At 40.9% G+C, this 17,332-nt stretch overlaps 1 protein-coding gene across 1 annotated transcript; it reads left to right on the forward strand.

Moving 5' to 3' along the window:
* Window positions 1-2,621: 2,621 nt before the first annotated feature.
* Window positions 2,622-4,428, forward strand: LOC149811661 (scopoletin glucosyltransferase-like). The gene has a single exon (XM_089993364.1). The coding sequence runs from the start codon at window positions 2,811-2,813 to the stop codon at window positions 4,293-4,295; it is 1,485 nt and encodes a 494-aa protein (XP_089849490.1). The 5' UTR covers window positions 2,622-2,810; the 3' UTR covers window positions 4,296-4,428.
* The last annotated feature ends 12,904 nt before the right edge of the window (window positions 4,429-17,332 follow it).

A 17,332-nucleotide genomic window follows, 5' to 3' on the forward strand; every position in this document is an offset into this window, starting at 1 on the left:
CAAGGTCTATGTATTAGAAAAATGCACTTCAGTTCAGATTGAGTGGTTACAACCTTCGATGTCGAAAAAAATATAATTTTCTTAATAGTGAAATTTTAACTCACTTTCAACTTGTTTTGTAGCACTTGGGAAATGAGCTTACACGATGTAGTTGAACAATCTAAAACATTTTTTTTGACTCAACAAACCACATAAATCATATCGGTAGGGCTTGATTTAAAAAAAAAGGGAAGAAAATGTGAAAGAACTGGTGGTTTCTACTAAAGAATACAGTACACTCTAGAGTAGCCAATATTTTCCCGATCTATTGTTCTTGATTCTACCAGAGAAGATTGGACAAGACCAACCTAAGAATGGAAAAGGCCGAAGCAGGTTATATGTTCCCCCCCGAACAGGGGAGTTAGCTACATCTCATGTTCGGGGGTCCCAAAGAGCACCACGTATGTAAGCATGTGCGTCTCGTATCCCCATGTTTGTCAGCATTAATTAGCATTGGAGTTTGATGCGATTGCAAAGACTTAAGTACCCTCTCCTCCATTGGTGCCAAAAAAATGACGATTCTTGAAAAGGAGTGGTTGTAAAGACTTAAGTGCCCCGAAGATGATTATTTAAGACCCAGTCTCTGCACGGGAGGAGGCCATGAACATCAACCCTCTCACTCCCTCTCTCTCTCCCTTCTCTTTCTGCTTCTGTGCACATCCAGCAGAAGATCCTACATTGCTCCATCAAGCACCGACTGACCTGCACATTGACTGTTGTGGAGCCTGATTCAGAGTTTTTACCCTTACAGGAGGAGGGTTTGGGGGCTCCTCCCAGCGTGGGTAGCATCATTCAACTAAATGAGTTGTAGATCCTGATTCAAAGTTTTACCCTTACAGAAGAGGGGTCTGAGGGCTCCTCCCAACGTGCGTAGCATCATTCAACTTGAAGAGTTGTGGAGTCTGATTCAGAGTTTTTACCCTTACAGAAAGGGGGGTCTGAGGGCTCCTCCCAGCGTGGGTAGCATCATTCAACTTGATGAGTTATGGAGTCTGATTCAGAGTTTTTGCCCTTATATGAGGAGGGTTTGGGGGCTCCTCCCAGCGTGTATAACATCGTTCAACTTGATGAGTTGTGGAGTCTGATTCAGAGTTTTTGCCCTTATAGGAGGAGGGTTTGGGGGCTCCTCCCAGCGTGGATAACATCATTCAACTTGATTCATTGTGGAGCTTGATTTAGAGTTTTTGCCCTTATAGAAGGAGGGTTTGGGGGCTCCTTCCAGCATGGGTAGCATCGTTCAACTTGATTCGTTGTGGAGCCTGATTTAGAGTTTTTGCCCTTATAGGAGGGGGGTCCGTGGGCTCCCTCCGGCACGGGTCCCGGGTGTCGTGGTAAAAAAATGCACAGGGTATCGTGATGAGAAAAACATATTTTTGTTTCAAGCAAGGTTGGAAGAAATCAATGAAAAATCCAACAAGGAGCATGCCAGAATCAAGATGTGGATGTCAAGTGAGAACGATGTTGTGCAACTCAAATAACACAGAATAATAGGGGTCTGGTTTTTAGATAAAATGGGGAATGAAATGCTAATAAAAATCGCTGAAAATTTACAGAAATAAACTAGACTCAATAACGAAGACACCACATTTTACGAATTTGGAATATGAGCTCCGGTTAGAGAGATATGACCCTGACAAGTTGGTCATAATTCGAGTAGCGATTTACAGCGATTTGCTTGTTGAATAACACTACAAATCGCTATAGCATTTCGTTGGAGACCCGAAAATACTACGGGATCCGCGCCGGGTGGGGGGAGCCCCCGGACCCCTCATCTGTAAGGGCAAAAACTCTAAATCAGGCTCCACAACACATCAAGTTGAATAATGTTACCCACGCTGAGAGGAGCCCCCAAACCCCCTCCTGTAAGGGCAAAAACTATGAATCAGGCTCCACAACTCATCAAATTGAACGATGCTACAGTCAGTGTGCAGGTCAATCGGTGTTTGATGGAGCAATGTAGGATCGTCTGTTGGATGTGCACAGAAGTAGAGAGAGAGTGAGATGGTTGATGTTCATGGCCTTCTCCAGGGGGAACTCTTTACCTCCCTTGATTTCTTCTCTAGAGAGAGAAAGAGGGTTTTACAATGTTTTACGTAGAAGGAAGAAGAAGAAGATGACGATGAAATGTTCAAACGACCATTTTTGATGGCTCAGGTTTGTTTCGTCGGATGACCATCGGATCGCCGACTCACCATCGGATCGTCGACTCACCATCGTTTCGTCGGATTACCATCAGCGAAACAATTAAGGTTCGTTTCGCTGGGTAGACTTTGAAGAGTCAACATCATCTTTGACTTTCTGGATGAAGGACATGTTTATCCTTTTTTTGAACCGTTTGTTTTTTCTTTTTTTAATGAAGGGCATTTTTATCATTTTCTCAAACCATCACTTTATGAGAAGAATAGCAAGAAAGGGTACTTAAGTCTTTGCAACCACACCAGACTCCAATGCTAAGTGATGTCAACATACACGGGAATACGAGCCCCATGTGCTTGTATACGTGGTGCTCATTCAGACCCCCGAACACAAACGTGGGATTGAGTGAATCATCCGGGGCGAACATACACCACCCTCTCGGAAAAGGCGAAGCAAATGAAGTTTCATCCATTCTTTCCATTCGGTGACGGGACCTCGTAGCCATCCAAGAGAAGCACGCAGCTTCTTCTCTTATCAACGTGCCACCTAAGAAAACAGGATTTCCACGGGCCAATCCTATATAAGAAGCCATATGACATCGTATTCCTCACCTTTAATCCCCCTCTTTCCCTGCTATGTCACTAACTGGGGTGGAAGAAAAGATGCAGTGTGTGAAGCCCCACATCGTGGTTTTCCCTCTAATGGCTCAAGGCCATATGATCCCCATGATAGACATCGCTAAGCTTCTTGCTCAGCGTGGTCTAACAATCACCATCGCCACCACTCCCCTCAATCACCACCGATTCCGATCCACCATCCAAAGATCTCAATCTTCTGGCCTCAACATCGAAGTGGTGGAGCTCCAATTTCCAACCAAACTCTTAGGCTTGCCTGAAGACTGCGAGAGTCTTGATTCCGTATCAACGCTCGAGATGATGCATAAGTTCCTAGTGGCAACGAGGGCGCTTCTTCGCGATCCCTTCGAAGAACTCGTTAGCATCCGGAGTCCTGACTGCATCATATCAGATACGTTGTTCCCTTGGACGCTGGAAATCGCCCGCAAATTGGGCATCCCTCGCTTCGTTTTCCACGGGACCGCTTGCTTCTTCCTCTGCGTCCAACGCTCTATACGATACAACAAACCCGACGCGAACGCCTTAACCGATGATGAGGAGTTTTTAGTGACGGACTTGCCTCATGAAATAAAAATGACGAAAGCCCAATTCTCGAATTTTATCAAAAAGACGGAAGAGCCCGAGGATCAGAAAACTGAGATACAGAAGCTAATAGATCATGTTTGGGAGACTGAAACAGAGAATGATGGAACTCTGCTTAACAGCTTCTATGAGTTGGAGGGTGCATACATCGAGCACTACAAACAAGCGACCGGAAAGCCCGCCTGGAGCATCGGTCCTGTTTCTCTCTGCAGCAATGAGAAGAGCGACAAGGCCGAGCGGGGGAACGCGGCGTCGATCGATGAGCACGATTGTTTGAGATGGCTCGATCTGAAGAAACCAAAGTCTGTCATTTACATCTGCTTCGGAAGCGTTGCCGTTGTTTCGAAGGCTCAGCTGGTTGAGATTGGCTTAGGGCTAGAAGGTTCCGGTTGTCCCTTCATTTGGGTGGTGAGAGGGGCAGCGATCGAGAACTTCCCCTCTGATTTGGAGGAGAGGCTGGACAACAAGGGGTTGATCATCAAAGGTTGGGCTCCCCAGCTGCTGATACTGTCGCACCCGGCGGTCGGAGGATTCATCACGCACTGCGGATGGAATTCTACGCTGGAGGGCATCGCGAGCGGAGTGCCGTTGGTCGCTTGGCCTATGTTCTCGGATCAGCACATGAATGAGAAGCTCGTGATTCAGGTTCTGCAAAATGGTGTTGCTGTTGGTAGTAATAAGTTGGTCAAGATTGGTGAAGAGGAAGACGCTCGAGTGGTGGATAGGAAGAAGATTGAGGAAGCAGTGGTTCGTTTGACGGGTGATGAAGGAGAGGGCATGAGAGAAAGAGCCAACAAACTCAAAGAAATGGCCAAAAAAGCCATGGAAGAAGGGGGCTCTTCTCACTTAAACATGGATCTTCTTATCAATTATATTAAAGATCATAGTTCCCGTAGAAACTGAGAGAGAGAGAGAGAGAGAGAGAGAGAGATTGTTTGTCACATGTTCTCGCTTAGGCAAGTTCGAGATGCAATATGTGCTGGCGCGTTGTTACAATAGCTTCTGTCTCCTCCATCGCCGACGGCATCTTGGCAATCTGCTGCTAAATAAAACCCATGAGATCAGCAAGGATGCTGCCATGGGTTTTGAATTCATGACATCCTGTTCAACTTGGTGTCATTCGCAAGTCACTCCTAGTCCTATCAGATGAGTGTGGAGCCCTCGTGGGCTTTTGCTGTCTTTACTGCTTTACCACTTGATGGAGATGAGAATTTGTTATAAACAACTAAGGTCTTTCTTTTCTTTTTTCTTCGATAATAAAGCTGGGGGAATAACGGCCCCTTTATTAAGAAGCAACTTATTTACGACGGCCCACAGATAGGTTATAACAAGGTTTTTATACAACAGAAGAATCCGACCAGAATTGAGGCTTCTCACCAGCGCTAGAGACATAAAATAGAAGACAACAAACGTGGAAGGATTACTAGTCAGAACGTGAATCGAAAGCAGCAGCCGGTGAAGGATATTAATTGCCGATTTGGAACACAACGCCCTTCCGAGATGGCCTTCAGCCAATGAATCCGATTGCGATTGTTGGAAAAAACAGAGACTGTTTGGTCTCCAATATTACTCTGAATCACAATTTATTGTTTGATTTGCTGTCTCAGGTCGGATGTAATCTGTATTTAGGCAAGCAGTGGCCGCAGCCGCAGCCGCAGCCGCAGCCGCAAAGGTGCTATCGTATCTTTGAATGACAAAAGAAAGACGCAACGAAGAAGAGAGACGAATGGATGCAATTGGACATCGATTGGCTCAACCCAACTAGGGGGCCATGGGTCTGGAATGATGTTAAATCTCACCCAATTCTTATTTGACAACTCTGAATTATGATCTCAAAGCAGGCGGAAGAAAGCTTTGGAACATGGGTTCATATCTTCCATTATTTAATTCTTTTAAGGGAATAGGACTGTCCATCAAGATAGATCGATGTTCCGGCCCAAGGTCCACCGGTTCCTAACCTAGTGGGCCCTGCTCACTATCCAGGTCCACTTGACTGCACCCAACCAACTGTTTTTAGTCTTAAATCCAAACCCAAACCGGATATAATTGGATGCAGACGAAGCTCCAGTTTTAATTCAGACCGCGTCAAGACCAGACCCAAAACAATTTTAGATTTGAATTATTTTTAAATCAGACATTATATCCTCAAAACTCGATCTAGTATCCATCCTACCATAATCCGTGCAATCCAACCAGATCCATACAAAACCCATTATCTTGGCTACAGAAATCCATATTCAATCCATGAACCAAATCCAACCCAAAATCAAAACCAGCCTATCCAACCTCTAGCATGCCCACAACCACCCAGTTATCCTCCCCCACCTAGGCCAACCCAATATGACCCAAACCTTGTTATTATACCCTATCAAAACCCAGTTCCAGTTCAATACCTAGATCCATGACCTGTTGGCAGGGGTTTGGTTTGGGCTGCATGCACATGCACCAGGAGCTGCACAAAGTGATCAGAGACCATTTGATGTGCCTCTTGCCCGACTACCTAAGAGGTCTCATCCTAGGCATGCTGTATGAGGTGATCTAGCAGATCCACCAGATGATGATGCAAATTTTTGATGCGAGTATCCACCAGTACTAGTGGTGCCTCATCAGGAGCGACAAACAGAGCATGTAGAGACCTATGGTGTGAAGCTGCACCTTCTAGAATTTGCAGGACAATCTAATGCCGATATCTTCTTGGATTGGAGGCTAGCGATGAAAGCATATTTTACTTCCCAACAGGTTCCAGAGCATCATCGGGTTGCACTGGCCGTGAATTGCTCACGAGGACTTGCGCTGACAAGTACTAAGGACCGTGGATGCATGGGCCAAAATGCAGCGGAAATCAAATTCGTACAACTCAGTTATGCTCAATAGCTCTATCACAGATGTCTTTTGCTCTGACAACATTCAAAATCCATGGTCGAGTACACAACCGAGTTTCATCGCCTAAACCTTCGGAGTCGGGTTCAAGAGATAAAGGATTAGCAGGTTGCTACGTATATCACTAGCCTTTGTTCTGCTATTTTTGATGAGATGAATGTCTTGTGGTTACTAATGTAGATAAAGTAACAAAACAAGTAATGTCTATCGAGGAAAAGCTTAAGCCAAAGAGTGATTTGTGGGCATTGTTCTCTCTGTCCAAAAATGCTTTCCCAACCTAAGGAGCGAATTTAGACTAGCATGATGTTAAAGGCCACCAATCCGAAGGACCCCAAGTAGACACTGCGATGTGAGGATTTAGGGCCACCATATAATACCAGGTCTCATGCGCAGGTAGCTGAAAATAGACAAAGGTGCTTCTGTTGTGATGGAGTTGGACACTTGCAGCACAATGCCCAGCGATCCGCAAACATGTCCAGTTGGCTAAGCATGATGAGAATAGCGAAGAGGATGCAAAGCAAGAGAAGGAGACAATCTATTTTCAGGGAGATGATCTATTATGCAGCATCATGCTTGATGGTGATGACGTTACCTATGATTCACTAGAGTCGAACCCTTCCCAACTCGGGGAGGATGATGTACATGTGGATCTGGCGTTATATCTAAACTTGTGTTTGGATCTGGACCAAATTTGATCCAAACTGCCCCAGCTTAGAGGGATCTACGCTAGTGCTACATCCCAGTCTGTGACAGTGCTCAGCAGTGGCGAGAATCCTGATCTGCACGTTTGGGCGAGAGACTATAAATACCCCCTTTGGGTGGCACTGGCGTAGATCTTATCCAAGTTTGGGTAGGAGAATATAAATACCCGCCCTTTGGGAACTCATTTGAACACTTTAACATATCTTGAGCTCCTCCACATGAGTGTATACTTTGGTCAATGATCAAGAGTGTTTACCTTCTTCCTTCTTGTCCTTCACTTCAGGGAGCGGTTACACCTAGGTAGCTCTCTAGGCTAGATTTTCTACTTGAGTAGCTCTCAAGTTAGAAAAAATAGTAGGGTGCCTATCACTCTCCCATCTAGGATAGTTTGCTTCCCATTTTTTTTAGGATTTTCCTATGTAGTTCATGAGAAAACTCTAAGTATTACTTTAGTTTAACATTTGTTTTTCTTAGAGAGTACAATAGTTTTTCTATGAGGAATGCCCTTCCCACGTAGGAATTCAGGCTAGAGAGGGGAGGCTCTATTGGATCTGTGGCTTGTGGTTGAGCGAGGAGACTCCGTCGACGCAACGAGTCAGGGTTAGGGCTTCACAGAACTCGAGTAAGTATTCTCTCACATTTTTTTGTTTATTTTATGTGAATACGTTTTTCTGCCTGCTTGCACTAACTTGTACACATTGTGTAATGGCCCGAATTTCCAAAACAAAGCTAAGTTGAAAATTTTATGAATTTCTTTTTTTTTTCTTTGCAGCGAACCTTAAAAAAAGATTTTAGCAGCGAAAAATGAACGATAATGAGTCATCGATTTTTAGAAAACTTCGGACAAGTCATAAGTGTGTGGCTAAGCACTCATTGATCACCAAAGTATTCCATTTATCAAAATCACTTGTTTATTACAAACATCACTGCTTGAAAAAATAATATTTAGTTTTATAAAGAAAGCAATACAACACTGTCTAGAGAAACCCTGAAACTCTATGCCACCTTGTTTCGTATATCGTATCGCAGATTCAACACCTGAAATCCCCATTAAACAGGGTTAGAACCATTGCTGGTTTGGTAAACAATCATTCATCCACACATTTAATCAACTCAAGAAAATGCACAAACCACTCAGGGTCACAATTTGCAATAACGATGCTCAAGTCTCCACGACTTAGCGTACATCGCGAGAGCCTCTTCAGGGCTATGAGTTAAACATTGTGCTCAAGTATTCAAGACTTAGCATGAGCCTTTTCAGGGTTATGATTGAACATCTCGTTTAAGTCTCCACGACTTAGCATAGACCTCTTTAGGGTCTCATTTGGGATGTCAAACTCAAGTCTCCAAGACTTGGCTCATCCATATCCCACGAATCCAAGCACGAGCTTCTCGAGCTTAGCTTAGTCGTGCGGATACAACATGGGTCTTTGTCCTATCGGTATACCGATTATGACACCTTTCTCAAGGTTATGCAGGACTTAACAAAACAACGTCTATTCACTCATACATTCATACATTGCTGAACCTAGAACTAATTAATGCTTTGTTTCGATATTAACCCGTTCACCCCCTGGTACGCAGGAGAAGCTGAAACTCAGACATCAACACGACATTTTAGAGGTTTATTACCCCAGAGGCCTGTTGATCCTATCTATGATAGGGTGGTAAAACTCATATCAGAACAACCCTAACATGCCAGTTTGGATGCATCCTCTACTGCATTAGTTGGGTTCAATCCTTAGATATTTAAGGATAACCACAACCTCCATACCCCCAGAGTGATGAGAGGCCCCTTGAACTATTTCTGGTTCATAATCAAATACATGTCACTCACGATTGTACCATCACCGTATTTCACGATGAACAATAGTCTTGAAGGAGTCTGTCAGTCTAACCATTACTTGTCAGATATTCGCATGCCATTCAGGCAAGCCAGTGCATCCCGCACTGAGAAAATATGTACCCGACCCAATTCAGTATTTTTTAGCACGATCAAAACTGCAGGGTCTACGACCTTAAGTTTTATTTATATGCATGCTTGACTATGCTCTCGGCATCTACAACCATCACGATCACTTCATCTTTTTTGAGTGAACATAGAACTCTGGCTCTCCAGCCCTTACGAGTCTAGTTTATGTAATATTATTTTTTATGAGCATGCATATGACATGATCTCAACGGATCGATTGCTAAGCGTATATCATCGCAACGAACACATGACCTAGTCAAGGCACAACAACTACTCCGGCTCTTCGGCCCTTACGAGTAAAGTGCCTTACAGGTGAACATGAGAATGAGCCATTCTGGCAGCGTTTTGACCACAAAGCATCCTCGTGCCATTCAACCAGTTCAGAGAATTCTTTTGCCAACCATTTCGACAACACTTCCCCTACTTTGACGACAGAAGTGTGACGACCCTTTCTACGTTGTAGAAAGTATTTGATAGAATTTGGGCAAAACCTCCTTTGTATGATGGAGTAACATGCTACACTCTTTTTGAGCTTGTTGAGCTTCTTCAAAAATTTCAGCAACACTTTCTCTCTTTGACGGAGAAAGCATGCATTTCTTTTAAGCTCGGTGAGCATCTTTTTAGAAATTTCAGCAACATTTCTCCTCTTTGATGGAGAAATCGCTATGCTTAACTCAGGGATAGATGTGCATTGTTGTGTATACTTTGCATCTATTGAGGTTCGTTAGAACCTTGGGGCTTAGCCAGGCCATGCACAAGTGACTTAGGTTTTTACGAAAAAATAGTTTTGCGCAAAAGCAAAGCCTTTCCAATAAGAGCTTCATTTGTCAAGCAGAATCTTGATTGAGGAGCGGCAATGAAATCACATTGGCAAATTGGAGTTGATATTCATTTGAATGCCTATTTATACACACTATATGTAATATAAGCAAGAGCCTGTGCTTTATAATACGGTGACGTAAATGAGTGCATATTTAATGTTTGGTGGAAGAAATCAAACTAAATAACTTGCATAAAGAAAATACATATATATTTACAGAAAGCAAGAGCCTTGACGTCATTCAATGGGACGACAATCTTAAATGCATAATTTAAATTACAGAAAGCAGGAGCCTTGACATCGTTCGATACGACAATAATATTAAAAGCATAATTTAAATTGCAAAAATCAGGAGCCTTGGAATCGTTCAACATGATGGCAATCTTAAAAGCATAATTTAAATTATAGAAAGCAGGAGTCTTGGCATCGTTCGACATAACAATAATCTCAAATACATATATATTACCTCAAGCATGAGCTTTTATCATAAATATCCAACGATAGTCGTAAGGAGATGTGCGTGAACACCGAAGTGTTCTAGAGGGCGTAAACCAAGGACTAGGGTCAGATACTACTTCAGAATGTATACAATATATATCATAACACAAATCATCAAATACTTGAGAGAGAGTGATCGACGAATCAAACTTACTCTTCGATCGGTGAAGAACGACTCTGGTACGCTCTGTCTGCTTCGAACTGGGTTCAAACCTTCCTTTGAGAGGTCAAACTAGGTCAGATGAGTTTGACCTAGTTGAAAAAGAGGAAGAGCATATCAAGCTGCTAAACCCAAGTGGTTTGGACAAAACTAGGTTCAGTCCAAGTCAACTAGGTCAGGCAAGTTTAGACTTAGTTCAAGTAGGCTAGGTCTAGGTTAAGTGAATCAAACCTGGGTTTAGGACCAAAAGAGACCTTAACTTTGACTGGACCCAGCTGAGCTCAAGCCAGGTCAAGTGGGTTTGGACCAGGTCAGGTAGGTTCAGACCAGGTCAGGCAGGCTCAAACCAGGTCAGGCAGGCTCAAACCAGGTCAGGTAGGCTCAGAAGAGCTAGGCTAGGTAGGAGAGGTTTTAGAGAGAGAAAAATAAAAGGAGAGAGAGGGGGGACAATTTTATGAGAAGAGAGATGGGAGGGCTATTTATAGCCAAGGAAACTTGTCTTTCAAGTTTTATTTTTTTCATTCTGCCCCTGGCTTTTCTGATAATGATTGAAGGTTCCTTTTGTATGGGGTCCACATGGAAAAATCCATGAGATATTTTGTGGGTCCCATAAGATATTTTTTGAGAAATATTTTCGTGGGTCCCACCAAAATTTTTGTGGGTCCTTAAAAATTTCAGGTTTTCGGCATTTTTTTTCTGAAAAATTTTGAGTACGCCATTCTCTTCATATTGACGTAACTAAGAAAGTTGGCTAACACAAATCTCCTAATTTTACTTAGGGAGGAAGTTATGACTCTCTGACTGTTTGAGCATATATTTATGAAGATACGAATGTCCTAAGTATAATTGGTTCGTTGAATTCGATTTGATTCGTATTTCGGGTTTATATGCTATTTTTATATGAAAATGTCTCATGAATTTATTCAAAACTTTTACTAAAAAATTATGGGTTTTACACATTGTACTTGCTTTGTTTGAGCCTTAGGTGGGTCCACTGCCCTAAGCTTATTGCATTGGTGTTCAAAGAAGGTTTATGAAGCTTATTTTCAAAGAAAATCTTAGCCTTGGTTGGATTATCCCTCGTCACTTGGTGAGGAATAGTCTAACCTCGTACCATTAAGGATCCCATGTTTATTTTTTAAGAAGTCAGATTCTAAAGAAAATATTTTCAAATAAATTTTTTATTTTCAAAGGTAAGATTTCGATCTTACAATTTTGTATTTGGATATTGTGTCTAAATGATGGACACATATCTAATTGGATAGTTAATTATGAAAGGGATTTATCTTAATTAGAGTTTATCAAATTGATTATTTGTTTTGATTATGATTAGGAATTCCCATATATAAAAGGATGATTAATCTAAGAGTTTATTCAGAGTTGAATTATGCAATGAATTTGAGTACTTTCAATTTCCTGTATTTGGCATGACGAAAATTTATGACATACAAGATGATTGGAACTTGTTCCTATGGATCCCCAAGTTTTGAAAACCAAAAAAGATTTGGATTTGAAAATCGATCAAAATATAAGACAAGTGAGAGATGTGGGGTCCACTCTTTAAGTAGTGCGTCTTTCCTCTTTCAATGAGCAAGGATGAACCACTTTAGGAACTTTGAAAATTTTAACATTTGGGATATAGCTTGTAAGTGACTTGTACCTTGTATGCAAATCTTGAATGAAGGTAAGCTTGATGGTGTGAGCCACCATCAAGGCTGGAAAAACAGAAAATAAAAAACAAATATGTTGGAGTTAGAAAAAATCATAATTTTTGTAATAAAAAATAAAAATAAATTCAATAAAAAGTGCACAAAAAATAGGATCTCACCTCAGGCTTAGGTAGCCCTTTCTTAAGACATAGACAAGTGTGTAGAAATCCTGAGCTAGGTACGAGCTTTGTGAGACTAAGTGAGATAGGAGATCTATACCTATACTAGGCTAGTAAGCTCAATAGACTAAGCTCGTGCGGGCAGAGTTTGGGTGCTGATCTAGGTTGGGTGGTAAGTGTGATATGACTTCTTTACTTGGGATCTAGATGTTAGACTAGGGAGAGATGATTCCTATTTATAGATTTTTAAGTGAGTTTGTACATGGATATTAAGTTGTTTGGATCTGGATACCCAGATTTGGCTTTTGATGATGTGGCACAATTCCATTGGTATGAGGTTTTGTTGTCTCATTCTAATATGCCAAAGTTACCTAGCTTAGGGGATAAGAATCTAGGATAAGAAGATAGACATAATATGTTTTATGAGATTCCAAAATATAGTCTACTTTTAATGAATAGAATTTTAAAGTAGTTGGGATAGGTATGGTGAGTTTTTAGAGGTTTATTTTCATTCTACGAATGAATCTGGATCAAATGAGGTGCTACAACATCTGAAAAGTGCCAACGATGCATAAAATGCTCACGATACATTGGGGTCTACTAACAACAACTCATGGTTTTTGGGCCCTCTTAATGACACTCTAGGAAACTGTAACAACAATTCAAGACCTGGTAATGACAATTCAATTGTCGTTAGAAGTTCCTAATAATAATTCAGGATTGTCGTTAGCGTCAGGCTTAGACAAACCCAACAAGTTAAATTGTTTTTATCATAACTTTCTATCCAGATATCAGATTGAGGCACAATTTGGTGCGTTGAAAAGCCAAACAAGCTTCACTTTACTTCATTTTTTAAGTATAAGACCAAATTTGATTGTTTTGGTGGTGAAAAATGCACTCAAAGTGGGTCCCACATGAAAATAAGATTTTTATTGAATAAGTTTTGTTTTGGTTATAACTTTTGACTCTGATGGTGAATTGACCTAATTTTTATTTATTTGAAAACTAATACCTTCTAGTTTAATTGATCTTTTGGTCAAAAACTTTGAAAATGTTGTTTTGAAGGCAAAAAATAAAGTTAAAGTTAGAATAACCTCAAAATGCATCTGAGACTTTGGATTTTGTCACGACTCCTTACGTGAAATGATTTGGTCAAAATTAGGTTATCTACAATTCCCCGTGCCTCCTCCCTGGTGAAGGTGTGCACTCCAAACCCGCCAACAACAAATTTGGTTTTTCTTCCTTGAAACCGTGTTTCATGAGCAAAAGTATATGCCCCATCAATGAACAATTTGCTCCCATGAGCAATGGCATTGGCCCGTTATTACTTTGTTCCTTTTTTTTTTGGTGATTATGGTATTATTTGGTATGATATCTGAACATCCTGTGTTGAATGATTTTGCTTCTTCGAATATTGTGGTGGATGATTTTGCCTCATAGAATTTTGGTTTATAGTGTATTTGGTGGCCAGGGGAGGTATATATCTACCCAGTGATGTGCGTATCGACTAGTGATTTGTTTTTAGGATTAACCTGGCTCTTATGGTTTGCTTCCTCTGGTACCCACCATCAAATCTGAGAATGGTAAACAATTTACAGAAGCCTGTCAATTTATCATGTAAATGGTCTTTTTAGTTGCAAGACTTGCTAATTCTCATGTCAGATTTAAACATTGTAATTTGTACATATAGCTGAGGTCTATTGCTTGATTTTGATGATCAAATTCATTAGAGTTCACTCATTCTTATATTTTCTAATTAATTGATCAAATAATTAGTATTGTATTTCTTTAATATTTGAAAGTCTTATGTGTTATAAGAAAATTTGGAATTCTTGATTAGACCTACAGTAGTATGACTTAGCTTATGTCATGATTTGAATCTCTATTCCTGTTTTAAGTTCTACATAATCAACACGATTCTGCTTCTTTTCTGAATTGTGGTTATGGTGGTCTGGCATGAAACTCATGGCTGAACATGATAACAGAACAACTCAGGCGTCTGCCCTGGTTTTGACCACAACTCAGTAGGGACTTTGTGGCCTAGATGAAACCTTTTTTGAGTCCGCAGAATTTTTTTTATTCGGAGAAACCACCCTAGGTGCAGAGACCTAACCACGCTGGCTCAGCCTGCCATACTTACGGTCGCTGTCCTGTCAGCATACTCCGAGGGCTTACCCCTTGTCTCTAGGGAGTTGCCAAGCTTCAGCTTATGCGGCGGGGGGTGACACCCATGGGATTTGAACCTAGACTGGCCCTCAAATGGTCAAGGCCCCACCCCACTCTGTCCGCAGAACTTTTTTGCCATACAAAACAATCACATATTTGTCTACTAACTGCCTTGTTGATGGAGGAGATAGAACATCTGCCCGAGTATCATTTCCAAAAGTTTGTATATCACCAGAATTGAGTTTAGGAGCTACCTAATCTAGATGAGTGGCTTAACATAAAAATCCTCATATTCTATAATTTGCTTTTGGAAAGGGGATAAATCAATGATATGAAAGTTGTGGCACCCACGCATCGCTAGTGCCTATGTCACAAGGACACGCCATTTTAGCTGTGCCATGGTGACACGTATGACATTATTTTAATATTATTTAAAATATTTTATTACATTTTAATTTTATTTCAATAAAAAGCAAATTTTTAATGTCAAAATATCCAAGAAAATGAGCGTTTTTGCTCATGCGGACATGGTGGCTGTCTGTCTGCATTTTGGATGAATGCCACGTGGTTTTGTTGACTTTTGAGCTTTTTAAAATGCAAATCGGATGGCCACGATGTCAGCATAAGCGAAAACCCTAATTTTCAGCATGACCTGATCTGCTTCCCATCCTTTGTGTCATTCCTATCACCATATACCATCGGATCTCATTGATGTGATCTATATGGTCTATTTAGGGTACGTTTGAATCACAGTCCCCGCCCAAAATGGGATGAAATGAATGCGGGGGACAATGATTTCAACAAACATTGGATGTGGTGGACACTTAGAACGACATCCACTGCATCCTTAAAAAGATTTAATTTAGTAACACCCCTCCCCCTATTACAAAAAGAACAAGGCTTAGGGAACACGTTAACAAAAAAAGTAAGGGGTAGGGGTCTCCCGATTCTCTCTCTCCTTTGCAACCAGGGGGTCACTCATGCTGGAGATAAGGCCGCTGTTGAGGCGATGCAAGGCCGGTGAGGTGATAAGAGGCTGTCGGGGATGAGGCCGCCGGTGAGGTTCCTTTTTTCTTATTTTTTCTTCTTCTTATTTTATTACAGTTCAAATCAAATTTCTTTTTAAGGCATTTTAAGGTTTTCATATGTGAGGGTTTTCTTAGATTAAGGGTTTTTGTTTGATTTTCATAGATTAGGTTTTTGTATGATTTTATTGATTAAGGTTATCTTCTTGATTGCGGTTTTTTTCCATTGATTAGGGTTTCTTCTTCTTCTTCATTCTTTCCCCATCAAACAATGGACATTTGTTGGACTTGGAACAAAAAGAACAGAAAGAACATAACCAATGTTGTGTTCCATTCTGTTTGTTCATTTCATCCAATCTTGGACAAGCCATCAAACAACCCCTTAGTGAATACCAACATTCAAATCACTAGACCAACGAGGAGGGGGGGGGGGTTCCACGTGGTTGGTAGGAGCTGTTAGTGCACGTTTCCTTGTGGTGGGACGTGGTAGGTTCAAACCCCATGGTACGTGTGAATAGTAACCGGTAGGGGTCTGCCTAACCCCAGCCTGCCGTCCAAAAAAAAAAAAGCATTCGAATCACCTGATATGTGTAGCATTTTGTGGCAATTCAAAAATCAACAGTTATAAGCATGCCATGATATGTTTACTTAAAAAATCATTGTTATCCAAAAACTTGCAATCCTAAGATTGATTCCTCATATTGAACATGCTAAATCTTTCTATGAGTTCAGAATTTATAAAAACAACTTGCATCAATGAGATCACAGGGGATGAGCAGAAATGCCCATAGTGTATGAGACAAGCATCTTCCCAAAGCAGTTATGAAAAAGCTACGCGTGAAATGCGTTCATCCAAAACAGACCAGCATATGAATCGTGTCAAATTGATTCGTTTATAGCAAAAGCCTTATCCAAAATAAATAAAAAGGGTAATTGGACTATGATCAAGGGGGCCTGAATATCATTAAGGAAATGGCTTACCTCTTTCTTGTTTTATTCTTATTTACAAAGGTGACTTTACCTCAATCTGAGATTATGAGAAATCTACCTCCATCAACTATTCCTATGAATCTACGCTACAGAAAGCAAGATTAATTAAAAAATAGGTAGTTAATTAATGTTTAAATGAAAGAAAAATACCAGGTCTCAATCAATCCACCATCTTCCAAAATCCCTATAATGAGTATTTATCGGAAACACAAGAAACCCTAATTCTAAATTGGATATAAAATGGATCCATTACATAATAATGATCTAAATCTAAATAAAAAACCCAAATAAAATCCTAAACTAAACTAGATCTAATTGGATATCTTCGACTTGGAATTGCATGTTGCTCCACTTCTGCATCATTCTCTTCAGGTTGGAGAAGACTTTTCTTCAACTTTTAATTTTGTTTGTCCATCTTCCAATCTTACTTGATTTCTAAAAACCACAGAGGTGATACAATCTCCAACAGGTGTAGATCTATTAAGTGCTGATCCAGAGAAGTTGGTAGTGGCAGGATCCGTTTTGCTGAGGATCCAAAGAGGGAACATATGGACCTTATTGCTCCTTGGTGGCTGGTGCAAAAACAAATATCCAAAATGGACTTGCTTGCAGTATATGAGCCAAGATAGAGATATCCAATTGCAAATTCTCTTAGATCCAATTATAACTAATCAGATCCAAATTTGTTCCACCTGATTCAAATGGGTACTTTGAAGATTGTTCAAGTAGTGAATGGACTCATATAGGTATCAGTGGGTTTAGGTGGTGTTTGGATTTGAATGGATCAGTTGATGTCGATTTATGTTTGGGTCAATAGATTGGGTAGAAAGAAATTGGGTCGGGTTTTAGTCCTGTATAGATATTTCAAGTGGATTTTGGATTGGACCCTAGGTTCACAA

The sequence above is a fragment of the Nuphar pumila genome, chromosome 17 (genome assembly GCF_984573655.1).
Source record: "Nuphar pumila chromosome 17, dmNupPumi1.hap1.1, whole genome shotgun sequence".
Classification (NCBI taxonomy): Eukaryota; Viridiplantae; Streptophyta; class Magnoliopsida; order Nymphaeales; family Nymphaeaceae; genus Nuphar; species Nuphar pumila.